We start from the raw sequence: 27,173 nt of genomic DNA, 5'->3' as shown, positions 1-27,173 counted from the left end.
TGGCCTCATGTGAAGGAGGCGTAGCATCCTAAAAAGGGGGTGTGGTATTACACTTTAGACCATACACAGTAATGCGCATTAAACATTTTAGCAAACTCCGTAATACCCATTACACATAAAATCACACGTCGTAATGCCAATTACACATACGGCCACACACCATAATGCCCATTACACATTGTGCCACACATCATGATGCCCATTGCATACTATATAACAAACCGTAATGCCCATTACATATTTGCCACATAAGTGCTGCTTACCTACGTGCTAATTGCTAGGGGGTTCTTGCTTGATGGCACCATAGTACCCATTACACATGATGCCGCACACCATAGTACCCATTACACATGATGCCACACACCATAGTACCCATTACACATGATGCTGCACACCATAGTACCCATTACACATGATGCCGGGCACCATAGTACCCATTACACATAATGCTGCACACATAATGCCGCTTACACATGATGCTGCACACCTTAATGCCCCTTACACATTAAGCCACACATTATGCGTAATGCCCCCACATACCGTCACTTGTAGCATCCCTTAAGCAATGCCCCCAAAAGTGCCACTTACTGTAAATTTTTATATGAGCCTTTGCTGCTGCTGCAGGGAGAGATGGAGAGCGGTGCAGCTGCTTCTATGGGGAGAGGAGCATAGCGCAGCGCAGAGCACGCCCCCACTCCCCTCCTGGTGTCCCCTCTAGCCGAGTGGACATTTGAAATATTGTACTATTGTTGTGCGTGACGTTGGGGGAGCACACTGGGCGCCGGCACCACATGATTAAAGGAGGGGTGGGCTGAGGTGAAAGCGGGGAGAAGAATTGGAGCGGAAGCTGCAGGGGTGACAGTCATTGACAGCTGGGCAGAGAGCAGGGGGCTGCCCAGCTGTATTCAGAGCACTGCAGGTCACGGCTGTTTGAAATAATACCCCTTTCACAACAGAAAATGCAGGGATTTACCTGGGAATATGGTCCCAGGATCATGCAGGGACATTCCCAGGCTGACCCCTTATACACCAGCCTAGTTTTCATTTGCATTTTCTGGTGTGAGGGGGAGAGACAACCACTCCCCTCTCCCTACCCCCCTTTAACCAACCAGCTATATCTTCGGAACCAACTGACCCATTTACATGAGACCAGTATCATATTGAAGAACTTTTGAGTTGGCTTCGAATGATTTTGGTCCCGTGAAACTGGGCTGTTTGGTTCCAGAGAAATCTGCCCTCAAAGAACATAAACAGTCATGAAATTACATTTAAGAAATGAACCGATATGGATCCAGCCTGGTATCAGATTGAAGGCCCGGCGATTTGGGTTTGACTAAAATCAACCTAGAGCTTCAGTGATGCCGAAGGGGGAACTGGCAGCCGTTGAACTGGGTGGGGGTCGGAATTAGCGGGTCCCATGTTATCCTATGGGGAAAACGTTCCAGGTTTGCCTGGCAGTATCTCTGGTTCCCAGGGGGCTAGAGACACGGGGCTGGGCTCCTTGGAAAGCCCCATCCCTCAGCTACAAAATGGACAACCCACTAGATTCGCCTATGTGTACAAGGTGTCTGTGCAGTGATCACCGCTGATCACAGGCTCTCCCACTAGGCCTACGTGTGGGACAGGGGGACAGTGTCCAAATAGTGAGATTGTCCTGCTGTAATTAGGACATTGGGAAGGTATGGCATTGGTTGTGGTAATCTTTTAGGCTTGTACTTTAATGCTTACCGATCATCGTAATGTCCTCCCAGAGCAGCACCGTTTCAGGGCTCAAAGGAGTCCAGTGCCTACACCCAGTCCCCCACCCTTGTGATGTCATGATGTCACACAATAAGCATGGGGGATGCACACTGCACCTCTCTATATGGTAGGGTGTCTGCCCATCCACCGCGCAAAACTGTACCCAGTGCATATATCGATTGCTTGGCCATTCGACCTGGTTGGTGGAATTGGTCGCACACCCTTTGTTACAGCCCTGACCCCCCCAGTTTAGTTTGTCATGAAATTTTAATTTCCTTTAATCATCCATACGCCTTTGTTTATCTGTAGTACATTCCTGGGGGTATTCCTATATTATGGAGCTTTGCAGAAGGTATAGCGTCTGAGGTTGCCGCTTCTGAGGAAGCTGCTGAAAGAGGATGGTGGAGAAACGCGTTATGGTTATATTATGGTTTGGTTCTGTTTCCATTTATATCATTTTTCTAAAAACAGGTCTTGAGATATTGGCCCTTATTCACATTGGCGCGTACGCATGCGAATTCGCACGTTTCACCCTGCTACCCCCATTGCGCATGTGCAGCTAACGCACTGCGCATGTGCAATCTAATAAAAAAGTACTCGCAAGCAAACTTTCGCGTAGATTTCTCCGTGCGAACGAGTGCATAGGTAGTAGGCGTGCAGTGGGCGTTAGCATGGGCGCGACCATTATAATGAGCAAAAGTGGGCGTACACATGGGCGTACACATGGGCATACACTATGAGTGGTGGGTGTGCTTTCGCATGAGTGCAAGAGGGATTGTTCCCCTCAAACGCAAAACTTTTCGCCAGCTCAAAGCAGGTTTTTAGTTTCGCACACCTTGCTCCTTGTAATGTGCTCATTCGTACGGAGCAAACACACGCACAAAATGGATAAATCAATGGGTAAATCAATGGCACCTGCACACTATTGACACCAATACATGGTTGATTTCATGAGACAATTATCTCAGCACAACTTCTGATTGCATACCACCAGCAATCAAGTGTTAGCAGATACAAACTTCTTCTGTTGCTAAAGTTATTTTGACCAAACCAATGCGCTACAACCAAACAAATCCCACCGTTAGCAGACTGAGGTGAGTGTGCGTACGAAAATGTGTGGGTGCGAGCGACCAGTTACACGTACGCGCAATGATAGTCCACCCCCCTTTTAAGTATGGTTGCGTGCGAATGATTTCGCAAGCACTATAGGCGTGCCTTCGCCCGATGCGTGCGTGTGGTTTTTTTGGTAAGAGTGCTTGCGAATGTGCATGCGAGCGCATGAACCTGAATGAGGCCCATTATACAAATAAAATTGCAATGCGCAAAAATGTCTATTTTCACTCATACCAGTCCTGGCAAGACATGCTAGGCTACGCCCCTATGCATTTCACCGCTTGGAATTTGTCACAGGGTCAGAGGCCAAATGACAAAATGCATAGGGGTGTGGCCTAGCTTGTGGAGGGAGTGGACAGTGACGGAATGCTGCTTCATGGTTATAGTAATATACACCTGATTTATGGTGATTGTACAGCGGTGTTTATACTGCTAAACCTGGTATGAGATCTCTAATCTATTTGTCTGGTATTTGGGAATAAAACCTTTTTTTTAATTGATTCATGCACTAAGGAAGCGCACCTTCTTACTTTTTAATCCTTGTGGTATTATATTGTATATATTAATGTTTTGTAATTAATATATATTTTAACACGGGCTATGTGCAATTGTTTTGATTGTTATACTGCTATATTGTGATATATTAAATTACCGGTAAGCTACATACATTCACCAGCTAGTGAGCTGTATTGTTGCACTGATGCTCCTCTCCATCCAAGCAGTGTCTGTAACAGTGAGTACGGCTCTACCCATTACTCCTTCAATAAAGCACTCCACTAAGCAACCTGGGCTGTCGTTGTCTTCGGGTACAACTGTACAGTAGAAATTAGCTGTTCTCATTTACGCCGTTAAATAATATTAGCCCCTCAGGCAGCTAAAGCCGAATCCCCGAAAGGACATAGGTTGCGCTGAACCTGTGTGTTTTTGGAGTGAAATGTGTCTTTTCACAGGAAAGCAGTTTTTTGCTCCCGAAGTTTAACCCTTTGAGTGTCAAATTAATTTGTTAAGATAAAAATAGGTGTGAAAATTGCCAAGAAAAACATTTGTATTCATTAGAATAACCAGTAATGTTACCTTATATAGGAAATATAATCTTTTTTTTACACAACATTTTTATTTGAATTCATATAACAAATGTGAGCAAATCGATATCCCCTAAAAAACATAGTGTAAAAAAAAAACGGGAAAATGTTATGTTTTCAAACGCCATTATCTTATGATCCATTAAAGTACACAGTGGAAGCCTCATTTTAGGAATCTATGTTTGTTGTGTACACACATTGGGCCTGTGGAAATATGAGGACAGTGAAGAGGAGTCACCGGCACCAAAAATAAGCTGCAAATTATATGTTTTGATGACTGCAGCTCTCAAGGGGTTTGGAAGCTTTTCCGGGTGCTCAAAACCATATAATTTATTGCCGTGCGCCTTAATTACCTGAGCCTTTATGGAGACTTACATCTGTCGGCGAAAGATTAGACTGAGAATTATACAACTGAGCATTATGGGAAGGTAACAGGTTTTAGATTAAAAAAAAATTATGTCAATTAAAGATTATAGTACAAAGTATGGTACTGCTTTCCTAGCACGGCGCCCGTCTCATTGATTGTATGCCTTAAATTTAAGGTACTTAAGGCATACAATCAACGCGATGGACCCGATTTTTTAATCTCATGGATCTTATGCATGCATAAGATGCATGAGATCCATGAGATGCATGAGATAAAAAAATCGTGAGCCCCCAATAACCATTGTTAACGCCACCAGCACTATCAACGTCAACCTGAAGCGTGGCGAGCGCAGCGAGCCCGCGAGGGGCGGTGGTACGCGTCCTCCGACCTTTTCATACCCCCACTATCCACGTCGGCGTGGAGTTGATTTTATATAGTGTGGCGAGCGCAGCGAGCCACCGAGCCCGAAGCGTGGCGAGCGGATGCGGACTACTTTACATGTATTCAGCGTCCCCTCGCGGGGCTCGTCACGCTTCGGGCTCGGTGGCTCGCCACACTATATAAAGTCAACTCCACGCCGACGTGGATAGTAAGGGTATGAAAAGGTCGGAGGACGCGTACCGCCGCCCCTCGCGGGCTCGCTGCGCTCGCCACGCTTCGGGTTGGCGTCAATAGTGGGGTGGCGTTAACAATGGGGGGGCCATTTCACCCATGAGGGGGGGTTAGCAATTAAAATTGGGGTTTTGGGGGCTTTTTACATTGATTCCAAAAATCATCACTGCTTGGCTCCCTTTTGTTATAGCTTAATGTTTCATACACCTAAACCTTCCTCGACAAATGCTCTATAAAATAGTGAAAACCACATAAAAAAAACGCCCAGCAATTCTCAAAATTAGCTCCAATTAAATGGTCCCTTGCCTTTGCTTTGATACGGTCCAGTTCCTCTCCTTGAAATACATATTTTACACAAAGCAATATCCTGCAAAGATCCAATAGATTTCTGCGCATTCACGTAATTCTGGGACAAAACACTTGGCAGCTGAAATACAGTGGGACACAATGACACCAACAACATAGGATTTTATTGTCTCCATTAAAAAATGGCACTGTCATAAGTGTGTCACTTTGATGTATCATAGTGGGTATATATATATATATATATATATACAGATTTTTCCATGGTCTGAGAACAGATATATATATATATATATATATATATATATATATATATATATATATACACAGTATATACGTATATACCTGTTCTCAGTCCATGGAAAAATCTGTTTCTATAAATAGTACTGATAAGTCACATTGAGCTCAGACATGCTGGTGACCACCTCCTTGTCTGTAGAACACTTTATTTTTAGGGCCTGGCTGCCTGCTGTACTCACTGTCTCTGTAACCCAGGAAAAAGCTGTGCAATACATTGGTGAAAGTTTGTGCCGGTGTGTGTGTTTAATCTAAAATAAAATATATTTTAAATTCAATCTATTTCCCCCTCACGAATATCTCCATGACGCACTGCAGGCACAGTGTGTGTGTGTGTGTGTGAGTGACAGCATGCTATGGCTGTCAGGAATATTCTTTCAATTGTTCTACTACAAGCGCCAGCATGCCCAAACACGCAGCAGGGGCATGTTATAATCTTATGGGGTTGGGGCGCACAAGGTCCCCCTTCCCATCCCTCACATCAGTGGCGTAACTAGAAATTTTTCTCCCCTTGCAAAAAAAAGTATTTGGTGCCCCCCACCCATATATATATATATATATATATATATATATATATATATATATATATATATATATATATATATATATATATATATATATATATAAACAAACAATATGGTCAGGAATTGCGCTAGAAACGGTCTTTCGACCAGCTGCACCTCTGGAGCGACTCTCCTGTTAGTGAGAGACAGAAGATAGAATACACGGATGGGGGGGTGTCCAGAGTGCGCTCAAGTGATACCACTTAGCCACAAGCTAAAAGTCCCAAATAGATGTGATCCTGGAGTCACTTTTATTCAGACGAAGTATTCGTAAACTTCAGAAATGAAACCGAAGACCTCGAATATAAAAAGCAATTCTTTTATTGGAAGCCCAATGCGTTTCGTCTACACGACTTCATCAGGGGCATGGCTAAAAAGTGGTAAAAAGAGGAATGTTGGCACAAACTATGTACAAAACGAAATTCATATATATAGGATACATAGAAGTTTCATCATACATGATTTGTACATACCATGGCCTAATATGGCCAGAAATCCAGAAAACAGTGGCAGTAATGGACAATGTTCCTTTACACGTACAGTCTGTTAAAATCTGCAATAATGCATTTGAACATCAAATCAATTTAAAAATTAATTAAATTTCTCAAAAAACTAGTCTTTTAGCTTGTGGCTAAGTGGTATCACTTGAGCGCACTCTGGACACCCCCCCATCCATATATATATATATATATCTATATCTATAGTCAAACACACGCGCGCATTCTCAATAAGACATAAAACAATGCGGTTCCTAGAGAAGAGATTGCTACACATAATAGCACAATTCAGTAAAAGGTCCCATGAGACAAACATTAAATTTGTGACTCAATCAAAAAATAAAAACACATTCAAACTACCTTCTCAGACGTTGTCCAATCACATTACACCATAGAAGCACCCGTCACACCAGTGACATATGGTGCGGGGATAGCTAGGTAGGAAAGAAATCTGATAGGAGGATTCAAACAAGTTGCTGTCCATTTAAACCCACTCATGTGCTGCATGTACTAATAAGGCTCAAGTCTGTGTCTGTATTATCAATCATTTTAAGCACTCTAATGTATCACATTTGTATGATATTGTTTTAATAGCCATTGATTAAATAGCCCGACCTGCCGGGAGACTCCGTTGAGCACCTCTACGGCGGCGGGACAGAGATTCCGGGATTCCCCAGCTCACATCTAGTCAGCGGTAACATACCTGCATATCAATCTAGCAGCACGTCATCTTACCATATCTGTTGTACTTTCGTTCACAGTGGATCTGGCAGCGTAACACGGACCTTCCACTCCACTATTGAGACAGCCTGGGAAGACAGTACCGCTGAACTAGTTATGTACTTGCTACAAGCTTGTACTAATATGATCATGCTACTACACCAAGCGGAAATCTGCCACATGAATAAATAAATATGTGATTGAAACACGGTTAAAACAATATCACACATATTAGAAGATCAGGTTCAATATCACTCAGTTCATGCTCATTAGTCCTTTAAGGACGCAAGTGTAAAATTTACTGTGTATTAACGTGCATAGCCAACCACTAACATGAGAGCCAGATCCGACGGTTGATTTCGCTGGGTATCTGCCCCACGGCGGGTCACAGGCTCCATCACTACAGTGGGCAAATACTGAGAAAACTATATATGACAGTTGATAGCATAACAGTGCTCAAATGTGTCTCGATTGCAAGTTTGCACAAACCATATACACACTAGGAGATTTGGCGATACCTACTGACTTCAGTGGTATCCATTCAGTGGATAAGATAAATCCAATCTGAAAATACGTTAGAAGCTGACTGACTCTACCGTCTCCACTATAAGTCTAATGTAAGACTATTTGCTGTGGACCATAGACACAGCCATTTTTTGACACAGACTTGATCCGTGACATATATATTTAAACAGCAACAATTAACCCTGCTATATTGACTATATAGGCAAATCCAGCCATCAGCAATAAGAGGGTGAAGCCATTATTCCAAAGAGATCTACAAATTAAGGAGTCTAGTACTTACAGGCACCGCACGTGCATCTTTTAACATGCACTGTATTCACCTTGTTGTTGAGGGCCAGATGTATCAAGCTTCAAAAAGTGATAAAATGTAGAGTGATAAACAGCCAGCCATTCAGCCCTTAACTGTCATGTCACAGGCTGGGTTTGAAAAATGACAGATTAATGCTGATCACGTGATTTTGCTGCATGTCTGAAAGGGGTCAACCACTAGTGACTTGAAATGGTCAACATACCCAAAGTTGACATCGACAAAGGGTCAAAACAGGCTTATGGCCGACATGGACATGGTCGACATGAGATTTTCACTTTTTTAGTGTCTATGTCGACATATGTCAACATGGACACCATATAAGTGCAACATGTCCCCTCGAATGGCTTGCTGTGCTCACCATTCTTTGGGCACTAGTATATTCCCACCCTATGCCCACTTGGATAGTAAACTATAAAAAAAAAACACTTTTTTTTTTTTTTAAAGGGAAAAATGAATGTCGAACATGGGTATGTCGACCATTTTAAGGCATCGACCTAGTCACTGTCGACCATTAGTGACTGTCAACCTAGACGTTGTATATCCAGTGATGGCATGCCCTGTGCAACATAAAAGAGTACATTTGAGGTCTTAGCATAAGTTTGGCAAAAAAAATGGACTCACCCATCGTGCACTAGGTGACCTCTGCTGGTGGGTCCCTAGATGCAGTTATTTGTGCTTTATGTTGATTAAGGACAGACTCAGGGCCATCTTAACAGCAGTGTGGGCCCCTGAGCAAAGCAATGCATTGGGGCCCTTACCCATTCTCCCCTCCTAGGGGTGTGGGGTGCTATCAGCAGCAGCTTTCATGTCCCACGGGTGGCAGGGGGTGCTCTATCTTCCACTCAACATGTAGGACCTGGAGCAGTAACTTGTACGAATTACTTCTTTACTGCACAGGTGGTGGGAGGGTGAACACTAACGTGTAGAAGGGGGCACTGAGCTGAATGAAGGGTCCCTTGTAAATGACTTCCAGGGAGGTAGGGGGTGTTTTATACGCAGGTGAGGGTTGGATAATGGAGCGAGCTTAATATTCGTCATTTTCCGGTGGAAGGGCAGCTTGTTTGACTGCAGATATCGCCATTATCTGGAAATAGATTTCTTAGCCTTCAATAGTATAAAAACCTAGGGCCAAATGTAATAGGGTGAGAGTTTCAGAAAGTGAGAGATTTTGGGAGAGTTTTCCCATGTTTTTTAAAGCAGCAATCAATTATACTGCAAAACCAGGTTGATTTTGCCATGTAATTGATTGCTGCTTTAAAAAACATGGGAAAACTCTCCCAAAATCTCTCACTTTCTGAAACTCTCACCCTATTACATTTGGTCCCTAGAGTCCCAACTTTCAGGAGGTGCTGGGAACTTGGGGATCAGAGATCAGGAGCCAGAGCAATCCATTGACAAAAATATAAAACTGTACACCAGACGTTTGGAGCTGGAGCAGGGACCGGCTGCTGGAAGGCTGATATCTCTGGTTCTGGGCATGATACAGACAAGCTGCTAGTGTCTTTAGAGAGAGGGATTGGCACTGGTTTGAAATATACATTAAGTAATAATTGTACAAGGGTATTAGATAGACAGAACCAGCGTGGTTACTGCTTGACAAGAATATATCATAGCAGTGTTTGGCTGGTGGTGCTCCCAAAGGATGTTCAGTATTTAAACTGTGAGGCAACAAAAAGGGGGGTGGTCATAAGGAAGACCAAAAAGGGAACATGCAAACGGGTTTTTGGGGCACACTTGATGATAACGATAGTATAGTTTGTGTGAAGAGATGATATATGGGTGAGATAAGACTTAACTTTTATTGAGAATAAACTCTAAAAAAAGAGGTGATATTTAGATCAAATGCAAATAGTATGCTAAACAAGACAATACGTATTCAATAAATTGTATGTGGAAATATCACATCACATGTGATATTTCCACATACAATTTATTGAATATGTATTGTCTTGTTTAGCATGCAAATAGTATGCTAAACAAGACAATACGTATTCAATAAATTGTATGTGGAAATATCACATCACATGTGATATTTCCACATACAATTTATTGAATATGTATTGTCTTGTTTAGCATACTATTTGCATTTGATCTAAATATCACCTCTTTTTTTAGAGTTTATTCTCAATAAAAGTTAAGTCTTATCTCACCCATATATCATCTCTTCACACAAACTATACTATCGTTATCATCAAGTGTGCCCCAAAAACCCGTTTGCATGTTCCCTTTTTGGTCTTCCTTATGACCACCCCCCTTTTTGAAGCTGCTAGTGTCGACAGAAAGGGGAGAGTCCCTGCTTTTGGAATATACTCTCAGAAAAACAAGTCTAAGTCAGACTAAACCTGAGAAATATGACCGATAATTGCAATTAACAGGTTGGATGTGGACTGCTGCTTTGAAGTTGGATATCTCCAGTTCCCCAGGATTTACAAAATTCTGGTATCCCTGGAAAAAGGGGACCCTCAGCTATCAGAATAGGACCCTTATACACCTGGGCCCCATGGGCAAATGTCCATTAAGCCCATACGAAAAGACGGCCCTGGACAGACTAAAGGGGGATAAATTAGCTACAGTAATAAAGACCCCAAAGGGAGCCCAACACAAAAAAAATCCCTGATAAATAGCAACCAAAATAGCACATAAATCTTTTCATGAAAACGGGTGTTAGAAGGGGTTCAACTGAATAAGGGAGTAGATGGGTCCGTTATGCAGTGTAACCCATTGGGGATTCCCAATGTAACCCTATGAGCCAGTCTGGCCCTGGTAGTAGCAGCCATATTGTTGTTGTATTGTTGTATGCACAGAGCAGATAAAGATGCAATAAGGCCCATGCAATATACTTGGTTAGATCGCCTTTTCCTCTCCATTTGTCAAAAAAATAAACATAAAAACAGGGTGAGGCAATCAAGACCTCTGATACCCCTTTCACACCGCACCTCAGCGACAACCCAGCAATTATACCCGGGTTCTAAGATGGGTTATACCCGGCAGTGGCGTAAGTTCATAGGAGGCGCCCGGAGGCGGTATAACTAGTGGTGCCCCCCCCATACATACATACATACATACACACACACACATGTGTATATAGATGTAGATGATATATACACACACATATATATATTTCATGCATAATCTAAAAGAGTTAGCCAGTCTTACTTGTGCTGATAGCCTGATACTGAGAGTGGGTCCCGGCCGTGCTTCAGAGGTCCCGCCTCCTTCCTCTGGGCAGCCTGCGGTGCACACCAGCCAATAATATCATTGGACAGCTGAGCCGTCGCTCAGCTGTCCTGGGCAGCTTTGCAGCAGGCCACTGACGTGACGTGAGCGGTCAGTGTGCACTGTGACTGCAGTAGGGAGGGCAGCGCAGCGTAGAGCAGCACAGATGATCAGATCTGTTATAGAGATCTGCAGCAAGTGGCAGCCGTAGGGGGACCATCTCAGAGCAGTGGGGGGCGGGATATATGGCAGCGGCCGTTTTCTTGCTGCGGTGGCGGCCAGGGACTCATAATTGTGTCTGCTCTCTAGCCTCTCTGTGCCCCCCCTGATGGCTAACGCCCGGCGGCAAAAGTCTCCATTGCCTCCGGGAGTTACGCCACTGATACCCGGGTCACCCTTTGTATAATGGGTGACCTGAGTTTAATGTGAAAGCGCCCGGCATTGCGGTGTGAAAGGGGTATTAGAGACTACCGGCCCTCAGGTGGGAACCTAGGTTGTTTTATAGAGGGTTTGGCTATGATTATGGAAGGCATCCGTCCGGGGAGTCTGGAAAATCTCCTCATGTTCTCTATAGGCCATTGTGTCAGGTGAATGCTCCAGTGATCTCCTTGTTCTGCTTGTGATATTTGTCTGCACAGCGGTTTTCGCTGACATGTCCAGTTCCTTCCAATGCCTTATCTCTCTAACTGATGTCTTGTTTTATATCTGTGAGCAGAACCAGGAGCAATATTACTGTTAGTCTGCAGTTGGTACAGTATGTACTAACCCAGTCATGTCCGGCCAGTAGGGTTACCACCTCATCCCTTTACTTCCAGACACATATTAATTACACAGGTTCCACTTATCGCGGGAATGTCTTGTTTTTTTGGGACGTTTCCGCGTCCCTCCCGCTGCTGGTAGTGTCACGCGTCTACAATATACTGCTCCTTGCCCCCACGCCCAGCCCGCCACCAGTAGATGGCCATCTTTAATATGCTATCCCCTTTTCCATCCGGGGATTGCAGGCTGTACCAGGTCTGGATTCCTGCAGTGCAGATTCATCTCTATGGTTATGGCTGCACGATTGTGTACTGAATCCCAGGATATTATCATCATAATAGAATTCCCAAGAATCTCCTACAGATATCTTTGTCATTACTAGAACATTCATTCTGCTGATGGAAACTGTACACAGCGTGCCTGAGATTGGGAAATCACCAAGGTTTGGATTTCTGGAGAATTTCACATTTACCATATATACTCGAGTATAAGCCTACTTTTTTAGAACATTTTTTTATGCTGAAAAAGCCCCCCCTCGGCTTATACTCGAGTGAGGGTCCCACTTGAGTCAATAAGTTTTCCCAGTTTTTTTGTTGTAAAATTAGGTGCCTCGGCTTATATTCGGGTCGACTTATACTTGAGTATATACGGTACTTTAAATTAAACTGAAGAGAAAGTATAATCATATATAATGATAATATTAATTCAAAGTAAGGTTATATTACAGATATATATGGCAATATATATTCCTTTGTACGGCGCTGCGAAACACTTGTGGCGCCTTATAAATAAAATTATAATAATAATAAATAATTTTTATATACAGTGTAGCATTACATAATACCCTTATTCAGATTCGCGCGGTACGGCCCGCGTGCGGCCGTACCGCCGATGTTTTCCGTCTGCACATGCGCAGAGGTCAATCTGCGCATGTGCAGGCGAATTCGCCGCACAGAAATTTACTACGCCGCAAAGGGGGCATATAGGGGAGTGAGGGGCTTCATGCCCTCATTTCCCTATGTATACGCCCCGCGTTTCATGGGCGTTCCCATGCAAACGCGGGGCGTACGCATGCTAATGAGGGCATGACGCAACTCATGGGGGCGGAAAGCTGACGTCGCCGGATGTCAGCTTTCAGCCCCCATACAAGCTACCACACGGACGATTGTCCGTGTGGTCTCAGCTTGCGGGAGCTGCCGCGGCGTGCGGACCTGCCTTCGATGGTCGACGACCATCGAATGCAGGGGGCAGCTCCCACCATGGTGGAGGCGTAGCCTCCACCATTTTTATGCGGATCGCCAGCCGTCCGTGTACGGACGGCCGTGGCGATCCGTAGGGTGGGCGGGGATTCGTCTGGTGCGGTCGGAGCCGCATATGCGGCTCGACCGCACCAACCAGAATAAGGGCCATAGTGCTATACCTCCCAACCTTGACAGTGTCTCGATTGGGACCCCTTTGTGTGGCAAAGCAACAGCACTTTTGAAGAGGGCATGGCCTTAGCAAAAGGGCATATGGGCTATGCGACGACATGCCTGCTGGCCACACCTTTTGTTTGCCATCACAATGAGGGCATGCTCAGTCTGCTGTGAGCTGCTATCAAAGAATCCAGAACATACTGACCGAGCTCAGGACACTGCCCCCACCCCCACCCGCCGCTTTGTCCCTCCTCCTCTGATTGGTGCTCAATCTATCTTCTGCACTCACACACCCCTTCCCCCCAACACTACATCTGCCATCCTCTGATCTCCCTCTTGCTCTGTACCACAAACACCTCAACCCCCCCACTCCCACTCCACACCTTTCTCCCCTCCCACTCCTTCTCCCGCCCTCTACTCTATCCCTCCCCTGTTCTCATACAAAGTTCCCATCCTAGGTCCAGAGGTGGAAGTATCATTGGTACAGCAGCTACAGTGCCCCTGTCACCCTCTGCCTCTCCCTGTCACCCTCTGCCTATCCCTGTCACCCTCTGCCTATCCCTTTTACCCACTGCTGAGTTGCATATTGTGAACTTGGATTGGGGTGGAGGCCCAAATGATATTTTTGCACCTGGGTCCATCGCCCACAAGTTCCGCCACTACCTAGGTCTGTCCCCTCTCCCTAGTAGTGGGATACATTGGGGCGCATGTGCCGGCCTGCACTGCGCATGCAGTCAGGACACGGGACAGACCTTATAAATGACTATATTGATGAAGTGCCAATAGAAGAGGTGACATACAGTATAACTGTGTAGAGCAAACACTACGATCCTTATGTAAATACAGCTGGTATTTTTACAGGAGCTGCACTGATTGTTATTGTATTAGACCACTGAGTAACTTCCCCACTTTACTTCAATGGGCTTTTAATGAGTCCTCAAGTCTATTACTGTAAAATATGGCATCATATTAACCTTCCGATAAAACTGCCACATAACATTTAGGACTTGTATCTGTGCTACTGCGTAGCTGAACATAGTTCTGCATCTCACAGGGACGAGTTTTTAGCTTAGATTTTTGTAACTGGCCAAACATTCTATTTAAAAATGAAGGATTTTCTTCCATGTTTGTAGTCGGCAGGGCCTGCTGATTAAGGGTTTCAGCCACCCTAGGCTAATACAGAAGTGTTTCTCACCCCCATTAGGAGCATGTTTATTGTTAATACATACAACATTGCGGCATTTAAGATGCTGGCAGTCAAAAGACCGACCCTAAGAATCCTGACAGGAGCTCCGTATCGCCCTAACCCCCTTAGCTGTCTCTCTCCCCAGTTCAGCACACAGGACTGAGCAGCATGTGCCGTGCTGGGGAGAGAGGCTGTGCTGCAGCGGCAGTCTGTCCTCTCTCTCCCCACTGCCCGTCAATGTAATGGCCATTACACATTGTTCCACACACTGTGATGCCCATTACACATTGTGCCACACTCTGTGATGCCCATTACACATTGTGCCACACTCTGTGATGCCCATTACACATTATGCCACGCACAGTGAAGTCCATTACATATTATGCCACATAAGTGCTGCTTACCTACATGCTCAATGCAAGTGGCTACATGCTCGATGCCAGGGGCTTCATGCTTGATGCCAAAGGGGTTTCATGCTAATTGCCAAGGGGGATTACATGTTCATTGCCACAGGGGAGTTAAATGCTCAACCCCATTGGGGGTTAAATGCTCGTTGCCAAGAATTATTACATGCTCATTGACAAGGTGGAGCAAAATGCTCATGCCAAGGGGGACTGAAATGCTTCTTGCCAAGAGGGACTGAAATACTTCCGCTCTTTCACTGCTGGGCAGAGAACTGTGCGCTGCCCGGCTCTATTCAAACTCAGAGCAAGTCTGTGGCTATATTGAAATCTCCCACTGGCTCGCAAGCCAATCGGAGCTCGCGGTCTGGCAGCCAATCAGGAGCGGCACTGGTGAGCTTCAATTGGCTTGAGAGGCAGCGCAAAATTCTAAAATAGCCACGGTGCGGACCTGTCCTGCTCTGAGTCATTGCACCAGTCTCCCAAAAGTAATAGGGTGAGAGTTTCAAAAAGTGAGAGATTTTGGGAGAGTTTTCCCATGTTTTTTAAAGCAGCAATCAATTATACTGAAAAACCAGGTTGATTTTGCCATGTAATTGATTGGTGCTTTAAAAAACATGGGAAAACTCTCCCAAAATCTCTCACTTTTTGAAACTCTCACCCTATTACTTTTGGCCCCTAGAGTCCCAACTTTCAGGAGGTGCTGGGAACTTGGGGATCAGAGATCAGGAGCCAGAGCAATCCATTGACAAAAATATAAAACTGTACACCAGACGTTTGGAGCTGGAGCAGGGACCAGCTGCTGGAAGGCTGATATCTCTGGTTCTGGGCATGATACAGACAGGCTGCTAGTGTCAACAGAAAGGGGAGAGTCCCAGCTTTTGGAATAAACTCTCAGGAAAACAAGTCTAAAAGTCAGACTAAACCTGAGAAATATGACCGGGAATTGCAATTAACAGGTCGGATGTGGACTGCTGCTTTGAAGTTGGATATCTCCAGTTCCCCAGGGCCGATTTTCAAAATTCTGGTATCCCTGGAAAAAGGGGACAATCAGCTATCAGAATAGGGCCCATATACACCTGGGCCCCATGGGCAAATGCCCATTAAGCCCATACGAAAAGACGGCCCTGGACAGACTAAAGGGGGATAAATTTGCTACAGTAATAAAGAACCCAAAGGGAGCCCAACACAAAAAAAATCCCTGATAAATAGCAACCAAAATAACACATAAATCTTTTCATGAAAACGGGTGTTAGAAGGGGTTCAACTGAATAAGGGAGTAGATGGGGCCGTTATGCAGTGTAACCCATTGGGGATTCCCAATGTAACCCTATGAGCCAGTCTGGCCCTGGTAGTAGCAGCCATATTGTTGTTGTATGCACAGAGCAGATAAAGATGCAATAAGGCCCATGTAATATACTTGGTTAGATAGCCTTTTCCTCTCCATTTGTCCAAAAAATAAACATAAAAACAGGGTGAGGCAATCAAGACCTCTGATACCCCTTTCACACCGCACCTCAGCGACAACCCAGCAATTATACCCGGGTTCTAAGATGGGTTATACCCGGGTCACCCTTTGTATAATGGGTGACCTGAGTTTAATGTGAAAGCGCCCGGCATTGCGGTGTGAAAGGGGTATTAGTGACTACCGGCCCTCAGGTGGGAACCTAGGTTGTTTTATAGAGGATTTGGCTATGATTATGGAAGGCATCCCTCCGGGGAGTCTGGAAAATCTCCTCATGTTCTCTATAGGCCATTGTGTCAGGTGAATGCTCCAGTGATCTCCTTGTTCTGCTTGTGATATTTGTCTGCACAGCAGTTTTCCCTGACATGTCCAGTTCTTCCAATGTCTTATCTCTCTAACTGATGTCTTGTTTTATATCTGTGAGCAGAACCAGGAGCAATATTACTGTTTGTCTGCAGTTGGTACAGTATGTACTAACCCAGTCATGTCCGGCCAGTAGGGTTACCACCTCATCCCTTTACTTCCAGACACATATTAATTACACAGGTTCCACTTATCGCGGGAATGTCTTGTTTTTTTGGGACGTTTCCGCGTCCCTCCTGCGGCTGGTAATGTCACGCGTCTACAAAATACTGCTCCTTGCCCCCACGCCCAGCCCGCCACCAGTAGATGGCCATCTTTAATATGCTATCCCCTCTTTTCCATCCGGGGATTGCAGGCTGTGCCAGGTCTGGATTCCTGCAGTGCAGATTCATCTCTATGGTTATGGCTGCACGATTGTGTACGGAATCCCAGGATATTATCATCATAATAGAATTCCCAAGAATCTCCTACAGATATCTTTGTCATTACTAGAACATTCATTCTGCTGACGGAATCTGTTCACAGCGTGCCTGAGATTGGGAAATCACCAAGGTTTGGATTTCTGGAGAATTTCACATTTACTGAAGAGAAAGTATAATCATATATAATGATAATATTAATTCAAAGTAAGGTTATATTACAGATATATGGCAATATATATTACTTTGTACGGCGCTGCGAAACACTTGTGGCGCCTTATAAATAAAATTACAATAATAATATATAATTTTTATATACAGTGTAGCATTACATAATATAGTGCTATACCTCCCAACCTTGACAGTGTCTCGATTGGGACCCCTTTGTGTGGCAAAGCAACAGCACTATTAAAGAGGGCATGGCCTTAGCAAAAGGGCATATGGGCTATGCGACGACATGCCTGCTGGCCACACCTTTTGTTTGCCATCACAATGAGGGCATGCTCCGTCTGCTGTGAGCTGCTATCAAATAATCCAGAACATGCTGACCGAGCTCAGGACACTGCCCCCACCCCCACCCGCCGCTTTGTCCCTCCTCCTCTGATTGGTGCTCAATCTATCTTCTGCACTCACACACCCCTTCCCCCCCCAACACTACATCTGCCATTCTCTGATCTCCCTCTTGCTCTGTACCACAAACACCTCAACCCCCCCACTCCCACTCCACACCTTTCTCCCCTCCCACTCCTTCTCCCACCCTCTACTCTATCCCTCCCCTGTTCTCATACAAAGTTCCCATCCTAGGTCCAGAGGTGGAAGTATCATTGGTACAGCAGCTACAGTCCCTTTGTCACCCTCTGCCTCTCCCTGTCACCCTCTGCCTATCCCTTTTACCCACTGCTGTGTTGCATATTGGGCGGGATGCTATATAGCAGAAATGCGGTAAAAACCCCGTTTTCGGGGTTTCTACCGCATTTCTATATGCTATATGGCGCCTCCGCAGTGTCAGCGCTGCGGAGGGAATCGCCAGCTAAAGCTGGCGAATCCCTGCAGAAGCCTATGGGCTTCTTACCGCAGCGCTGTTTGAGGGATCCGTCACGGATCCCTCCCAGCGTGCCCTGCGGCCGGCGCCGGGGTCTGCGCATGCGCAGATGGACTCCCGGGTCACAGACCCGGAAGTCCAGCGCCGGCACCGCATCGCAAGGGACAGCTCTTACCGCAAGAGCTGTCCCTTGCATGAATAACGGCATATGTTATAGCATATGCCGTTATTAAAAATGCGATGTCCGGCGATAATGGGCGCGGATGTTACAACATCCCGCCCCTAGTGAACTTGGATTGGGGTGGAGGCCCAAATGATATTTTTGCACCTGGGTCCATCGCCCACAAGTTCCGCCACTACCTAGGTCTGTCCCCTCTCCCTAGTAGTGGGATACATTGGGGCGCACGTCCCGGCCTGCACTGTGCATGCAGTCAGGCCACGGGACAGACCTTATAAATGACTATATTGATGAAGTGCCAATAGAAGAGGTGACATACAGTATAACTGTGTAGAGCAAACACTACGATCCTTATGTAAATACAGCTGGTATTTTTACAGGAGCTGCACTGATTGTTATTGTATTAGACAACTGAGTAACTTCCCCACTTTACTTCAATGGGCTTTTAATGAGTCCTCAAGTCTATTACTGTAAAATCTGGCATTATCTTAACCTTCCGATAAAACTGCCACATGACATTTAGGACTTGTGTCTGTGCTACTGTGTAGCTGAACATAGTTCTGCATCTTACAGGGACGAGTTTTTAGCTTAGATTTTTGTAACTGGCCAAACATTCTATTTAAAAATGAACGATTTCCTTCCATGTTTGTAGTCGGCAGGGACTGCTGATTAAGGGTTTCAGACACCCTAGGCTAATACAGAAGTGTTTCTCACCCCCATTAGAAGCATGTTTATTGTTAATACATACAACATTGCGGCGTTTAAGATGCTGGCAGTCAAAAGACCGACCCTAAGAATCCTGACAGGAGCTCCGTATCGCCCTAACCCCCTTAGCTGTCTCTCTCCCCATTTCAGCACACAGGACTGAGCAGCATGTGCCGTGCTGGGGAGAGAGGCTGTGCTGCAGCGGCAGTCTGTCCTCTCTCTCCCCACTGCCCGGCAATGTAATGGCCATTACACATTGTTCCACACACTGTGATGCCCATTACACATTGTGCCACACACTGTGATGCCCATTACACATTGTGCCACACTCTGTGATGCCCATTACACATTGGGGGTTCTTCTAGTTCATTCTTTCTGACAAAATCCTTCTTAGATGGACAAAACCATGTGCACTGCGGGTGGGGCAGATGTAACTTGTGCAGAGAGAATTAGATTTGGGTGGGGTTTTACTTCAAAGTGAGATCTATATTGCAGTGTAAAATAAAGCAGTCAGTATTTTCCCTGCACAGAAACAAAATAACTCACCCAAATCTAATTCTATCTGCACATGTTACATCTGCCCCCCTGCAGTGCACATGGTTTTGTCCATCTAAGAAGGATTTTGTCAGAAAGAATGAACTAGAATAAACCCCATTGTGCCACACTCTGTGATGCCCATTAAACATTATGCCACACACAGTGAAGTCCATTACATATTATGCCACATAAGTGCCGCTTACCTACATGCTCAATGCAAGTGGTTACATGCTCAATGCCAGGGGCTTCTTGCTTGATGCCAAGGGGGTTTCATGCTAATTGCCAAGGGGGATTACATGTTCATTGCCACAGGGGAGTTAAATGCTCAACCCCATTGGGGGTTAAATGCTCGTTGCCAAGAATTATTAAATGCTCATTGACAAGGTGGAGTAAAATGCTCATGCCAAGGGGGACTGAAATGCTTCTTGCCAAGGGGGGCTGAAATACTTCCGCTCTTTCACAGCTGGGCAGAGAGCTGTGCGCTGCCCGGCTCTATTCAAACTCAGAGCAAGTCCGCGGCTATATTGAAATCTCCCACTGGCTCGCAAACCAATCGGAGCTCGCGGTCCGGCAGCCAATCAGGAGCGGCACTGGTGAGCTTCAATTGGCTTGAGAGGCAGCGCAAAATTCTAAAATAGCCGCGGCGCGGACCTGTCCTGCTCTGAGTCATTGCACCAGTCTCTGCCTGGCTATCTCTCTTTGACGGAGGAGAACCCGACCCGTCCTCCACTCCTCCAGCAGCCAGCAATAAGATAGGCGGCTTAGATTTGCATATGCTAATGAGCATGTTTTGAATTAATCCTAATTGGTGTGTAGTGTCATTTTTTTTCTGGAATTACTGAGCGATGGAATGATTGATAAGCCCCATACACACTGGAAGATAAAGTGGAAGATATCTTTCATAAGGTTACGGTTTACTGGGTCGACAATGTCTAGGTCAGCAGTCACTAGGTCTACCGCTAATGGTCAACAGTCACTAGGTCGACAAAGGGTCAACACAAGTTTTTTAAGTTTTTGTGTCTATGTAGACTTATGTCAACATGGACACCATATAAGTGTACAGCGTCGCTTTGGGCGCGGTACCTCGCTGCCTAGTGTGTATGGGGCTTAATAAAGCCATTCTACTATGGGTTTGCATCAAATCACCCTCATCTAATATGTGTTACAAGTTACCCCATCCCCCACATATGCGTGGGACTTGCATAGATTGTAAGGTTGAGAGCAGGGCCCTCCTACCTCTTTGTATGTGCCATTATCCAGTATTGTTTTATTTATTTATTTCAATATTAAGTTTCTGGAATTGTTACTATAAGTGGTGATAGGTACTAGACACAATGGGGTAATCGTTCTAAGATGGGAGTCTTATTGCAGATGGGATGTTTCCCATAGCATGCATTTGTGTCCATTGCTGATTGGGATTGCATTATTTATCCTATGTTCATACTTTGTTCATTTTCTGTTATATTCTAGATAAATGTACTTACAGTAATCAATGGACTGTCATACAGGACTTCATGGTGCAGTCATTGCCCTTTTCCTGACTCTTCAACCTGGGTTGTGGCATTGCCAAGGTACAGTAAAATCATAAGTGCAATATAAGTATCACTGTATAGTCATACTGTATAGCCACTATACCAGGGCCGGTGCAAGGCACCGAAGCGCCCCAGGCGAGTCGGGGTGGGGGGCGTCCCGGTGCCGGGGGGGGGGGTACCTGTTGCGCCGTCTGGGGAGCAGGCAGGGGGGTCCATACTGGCGTCTGACAGGAGCCTGCAGTGGTGTCCTTTCCGCGCGGGTACCTGCGGCATTGTGTATAAAGCTGGCGGCGGTGGGGGGTCCCTGCAGTGAATAAGAAATAACTACCGCTATGCGGCGGTGCGGTAAGCGCTTCTGTTTTGAAAACACTGGCTGCACGCTGATTGGCTGAATCTCAGCCAATCAGCGTGCGGCCAGTGTTTTCAAACCCGGCAGCGCTTCCCGTGCCGCCGCATAGCCCGGCGGATAGCGCTAGTTATTTCTTATTCACTGCAGGGACCCCCCACCGCCGCCAGCTTTATACACAGCGCCACAGGTACCCACGCGGCAGCAAGGACACCACTGCAGGCTCCTGTCAGAAGCCGGCATGGACCCCCTGCCCGCTCCCCAGACGGCGCAGCAGGTACCCCCTTTGCACGGGGGGGCGAGGAGTGAACTGCCGCCCTGCAGTGGCCGGCGCCCTAGGTAAATGCCTAGACCTGCCTAGTGGTGGCTCCTGCCCTGCACTATACTGTCAGTGTACACAGTCACACCCCATCCCCATTTACAGCCATTGCTGCTCTGACCACTAGAGGGCAGCATAGTGATCTTTTCCATTTACTGCATGTAAATATTATATTATGATTTACTGACTAATATTTTGGCCACATAGGTGGAGATTTACTAAACTGTATCTAATGCATAAGTTTTTCTGTTCCCATAACAATTATTCTATAAAATGATACCCTGAATCTCATTGGTTAGTGCCCCCACTCGTCCTGTTGAAGTTTTAATAAAATTCCATCCAAAATGTTTTATTTTTCTCACCTGATGTTTTCACATTTTGGAACCTGCAGGATCTACTACACCGCGGGACCTCAAACTCCGCCGCGATTCCGCCCAGCAGCGTTTGTTCCTAGAATGGAATCTCAGTGAACAATCTGATGCATCTGGTGGGGAAATACAGTTTCAAATTCAAGTGGCTCGGTCTAAAAAACTAAATATTATCAAGAATGTAAGTAGTACCACTGGTTACTTCAAAGCAAAAGGAAATATTCAACCATAGCCAGATAAAAGGGGGGGGGGGGGGGGTGCAGGGAATACTCTACCCTGGGCCCCCTAGAGTACATTGTTTACATCGTTGACTTTTGGATTTGAAAGGTCTCAAATCCAAAAGTCAAATTAATTTCAATAATCCAAGCCATATTGAAGGATGCAAAATAAGAGTAGTATTAATGAAAAAGTAATACAAATAGAGGGGCTCCAGCAGGTCTTCTACATCACAGTGAAGACAGGGCCCTTTTATACCTACCGAAGTCTGAGATTTGACAGCTCTGTGGGCCAGATGCACTAAGCTTCAAAAGTGATAAAATGGAGAGCAGGGCCGGTGCAAGGCACCAGAGCGCCCCAGGCAAGTCGGGGTGGGGGCGCCCCGGTGTCTGCCGCCCGGGTACCTGTCCTGCGGCACTGTAAAGCTGGCGGCGGCAGCGGGGGGGTCCCTGCAGTCAATAAGAAATAACGAGCGCTATCCGCCGGGCTATGCGGAAGCGCCTCTATTTTGGAAACACTGGCCGCACGGCACACGCTGATTGGCTGAATCTCAGCAAATCAGCGTGCGGCCAGTGTTTCCAAAACAGAAGCGCTTCCGCATAGCCCGGCGGATAGCGCTCGTTATTTCTTATTGACTGCAGGGACCCCCCCGCTGCCGCCGCCAGCTTTTACGCACATATACGCCGCAGGACAGGTACCCGGGCGGCAAGGTGGGGCTAAATACTGCCCTCCAGTGGCCGGCGCCCTAGGCAAATGCCTAGATTTGCCTAGTGGTGGCGCCGGCCCTGATGGAGAGTGATAAACAGCCAGCCAATCAGCTCCTACCTGACATGTCACAGACTGTGTTTGAAAAAATGTCAGGCAGGATCTGATTGGCTGGCTGTTTATCACTCTCTTTTTTATTACTTTTGAAGCTTAGTGCATCTGGCCCTGTATGTGATGTCATCACTTAGCTCTCTGACACTTCTATACTCCAGGAAACTTTTACCACGACTCTCTCCGGACCCGGTGGACCCTACAGATGGACGTGGTTCTCTCAGCTGCCGTTAGAATGTGACTCTCACTCTTTACGCATTCGGAGTGCACTTCCAGGGAGACCGTGGAGTATGTGGAGCCCATGGAAGACCCATCACGGTGAGAGTTGCGTTGATGGCAGCTGGTCTGGCCAGCCATGGAAGCCCACTTGCTACCATATACTAATGCGAGTATCCTACTAATGCAAGTATCCATCTGTGTATGCAGGGCAACTAAAGCCCAATTCATTACCTTAAGCTAATGTCAGAATCCATTAAAATGATGCACGGTGTGTGCAAGCGCAAAGCCGCGTCACCCGATATGACGCCACCTATAGGTACTTGCACCAGACTTCCCTACGCATGACTCAACATAGAGATATAGAATTTGACAGCAGATAAGAACCATTTGGCCCATGTAGCCTGTCCTAAACACACTTACACACTAGGGTTAATCTTTTATTGGGAGCCAATTAACCTACCAGTATATTTTGGGATTGTTGGAGTAAACCCATACAAACATGGGGAGAATATACAAACTCCACATAGTTAGGGCCATGGTGGGAATCGAACCCATGACCTCAGTGCCTTGAGGCAATTATGCTAACCCTTAAGGCCCAATCAACGTCCGGCCAGTCATTTCAAAATATTCAGCAGCTGCATCCCACCGCCTGGCAAAGTGCCGCTACAAACGCCAGCCTCCCAGCCGCCGCTACTCAGACGGACCCCGCTACCCGCCACAACTATGAGCTGCCCGTCCCCCCACCACCACCACCAGCTAGCCAGACCCTACTGCCTGCCCCCCCCCCCTGCACAGGGAAGGAGGTCCCAGGTCGGGTGGTCTGACCACCTGCTTGGGTCCGATGCGCACGGGACCGCGTAGAATAGACTGCGCACCAATACTGAGAGCATTGGAAGGTAATTACCACCCCAGTAACAATGGGATCTCTTTGCACACTGCTAACTTGAAATAAGCAGTGATAACAGAGAGCAATATAATGATGATTATTTTGTGTTATTGTGTTTGTATTTTCAATTTACCAGCCGCCATTTCTCATCATCTGCCAATATTCTTTTCTCACAGGACACAGCAGTGAGGGCAAAAGGGTCATTTACCCCCATGACAAAATAGTTCCGGTGGGGTCTGATGTCAGTTTCTGCTGCTTACCTGGACACAATCAGACAGTGGAAAAGATGACGTTTGGAGAGAACACCTACAGCAATGAGTCTCTCCGCCTGGAGACAGACAGCTATGCAATAACAGTTAGAAATGTCACCTTAACCAATTCAGATGGGACCAACGTTATTTGCCGTGTAGCTGGGAAACACCACGGAACTGTACTTATTGTCAGCAGTAAGTTCTACCTTCATTTACTTCTGGAATATGTGCTTTGTTATATTTATTATGTATTTGTTGCATTTCTAAATATAGTGTAAAACAAGGCTAGCCCTATATCCAGGTACTGTGAGTCTTTAAGATGTATTATAGATGGGATCATGTATAATTAGGGTTACCACCTAGTCGGACGCCGGTCTTAATTACCGGACTGCACAGAGTAATCCTGGACAGGTGGTAATCCTATGGGCGGTTTCACACGCCGGGAGGTGAATCCTTGCACGTCCAAGAAGCTGTGCCGTGCACAGAAGTTTACAATGGTCACGATGGTCAGAGCCCGGAAGCCATCCTTTCCAGTGGTGACAGCTGGCTGCAACCGGGTGGCCGGGTCGTGACTGTCCTGTGTGAATGGACACAATCCTGTCCATTATTAACTACTGTGTACTGCCCGGCTTTTGTCCGTGCGGTGTTTCGCCGCCGCCGTCAGCCGGAGCGTGTGAAACAGCCCTGCGTATAATCCAGTGTGTCCCAAACTCAAGGCCACCTGAGCTCATATGAGTTAATAATAACCTATCTCTTTGACTTAACCTTTCTGTGCTCAAACATTGACATACTTAAAATCTGGACTTTTAGGATGCCTTGAGTTTGGGAATCACTAATTAAGACATTATTAAAACCACAATTCACCTCGAAGACTTACAGTGCTGTACGTCAGTGGTTCCCAACTTGAGTGGTCCTCAATTACCCCCAACAGTGGGCATTTTCCAGCTCTCCACACAGAGGGCCTAAAGCTGTGTACACACGTGCGCGATAGGGGCTGAAATCGCTGGAAATATGGTCGCAGACGACCATATTGCCAGTGATGGGAGTGTGACCCAGCGATAAATCGCCAGGTGCGCGCTCCCGTTTTCAGCCCCGTTCTAATCGCTGGTGCTCCTGCGACCAGCTGATTACCTCTGCGGCACCGCCGGCAGAGGTTCCTTTTCATCAGCGACCATCTCTGGTCGCTGATAAAAAGGAGAAACTGAGCAATATATTGCTCAGCCATATATTGCTAGCAATATATGGCTGAGCAATATATCTCCCCCGTGTGTACGGGGCATTATTTAGATCTGAGCTCAGTACAAATTTGTTTGGAAAATGGAAAAAACCATGTGCACTGCAGGTGGGGCAGATGTAACATGTATAGAGAGAGATAAATTTGGGTGGGGTGCGCTGAAACTGAAACCTAAACTGCAGTGTAAAAATAATGCAGCCAGTATTTACCCTGCACAGAAACAAAATAACTCACACAAATCTAACTCTCTCTATACATGTTACATCTGCCCCACCTGCAGTGCACATGGTTTTGCCCATTTTCCAAACAAATTTGTACTGAGCTCAGATTAAGGTCCAGAATCCCAAGTGAAATAATTAGCTTCACCTGCAGATCTTTTAAAATGTGTCAGTGAATAATGAGTGCACCTGTGCACCCGACGGGTGACCTGGAAACCTTAAAGCTGTGTACACACGGTACGATTTGGTCGCTGAGTAATTTTGGTTTAATAGAACTCAGCAATATATTGCTCAGTGTACCGTTTTCATCAGCGACCAGCGATTTTGGCTGAAAATTGCAAGTTATTCTGTCTCATTCTGTCTCTACCTCATTTTGACTAGAAATTGCTAGCGATTTTTAGCCAGGGCCGGTTCTAGGGTGTTTGGCGCCCTCCTGCAAAAAAAAAAATTGCGCCCTCAAATAGCTCTCGGCACGCACGCCAGAAAAAGTGCTTGCTCTCACAAGTAGCATGGCCACACTAGTACCCACATTTCATATTACACCACACAGTAGCTTAATCTCTTTCACACCACATAGCAGTCTACATTATTCACATTATTACCACACATAGTAGTACCCATTTTTCATATGACGCTACACAGTAATAACCTATGTACACAATGCCCACCATAGTAGTGACACTTTCTAGAAGTTAGAAGGCTCTGCAGTGCTGCTCATTTGATTGACAGCCTGGGGAGCAATGGGTAGGGGGCGGCCATCATGATATCAGGCATTGTGTCGGTGAGTGAGGGGAGCTGCTGGTGCCGCTGGTTGCCTGTCATAATTTTTGACAGACTGCGGCAGCCAGTAGCTAACTAACACAGTCAATACAGTAGTAGCATATATTATAAATAAATACAAATTAAATCCGAGCGAGCACGTCGCACTGCGCAGGCTGTGCTAGGAGACTGGT

The 27,173-nt window shown here is 46.0% G+C and overlaps 1 protein-coding gene across 2 annotated transcripts in view; it reads left to right on the top strand.

Annotated features, from left to right (window-relative positions):
• Nucleotides 1–27,173, top strand: part of OSMR (oncostatin M receptor) — a 104,140-nt gene that overhangs the window by 1,641 nt on the left and 75,326 nt on the right. Inside the window, exons 2-5 of one of the 2 annotated variants that reach the window (XM_083154495.1) lie at nucleotides 21,286–21,386; nucleotides 22,404–22,561; nucleotides 23,574–23,730; nucleotides 24,694–24,963. In XM_083154495.1, the coding sequence (XP_083010621.1) occupies nucleotides 21,308–21,386; nucleotides 22,404–22,561; nucleotides 23,574–23,730; nucleotides 24,694–24,963 (664 nt within the window). In that variant the 5' untranslated portion in view covers nucleotides 21,286–21,307. Of the gene's footprint in view, nucleotides 1–21,285; nucleotides 21,387–22,403; nucleotides 22,562–23,573; nucleotides 23,731–24,693; nucleotides 24,964–27,173 lie in introns of those variants that run through there. The other variant, XM_083154511.1, reaches the window with a different exon arrangement.

The sequence above is a fragment of the Crinia signifera genome, chromosome 1 (genome assembly GCF_055691185.1).
Source record: "Crinia signifera chromosome 1, ASM5569118v1, whole genome shotgun sequence".
NCBI lineage: Eukaryota > Metazoa > Chordata > Amphibia > Anura > Myobatrachidae > Crinia > Crinia signifera.
Note: the sequence above shows the minus strand (reverse complement) of the source record. Positions and strands in the feature narration are given on the sequence as shown.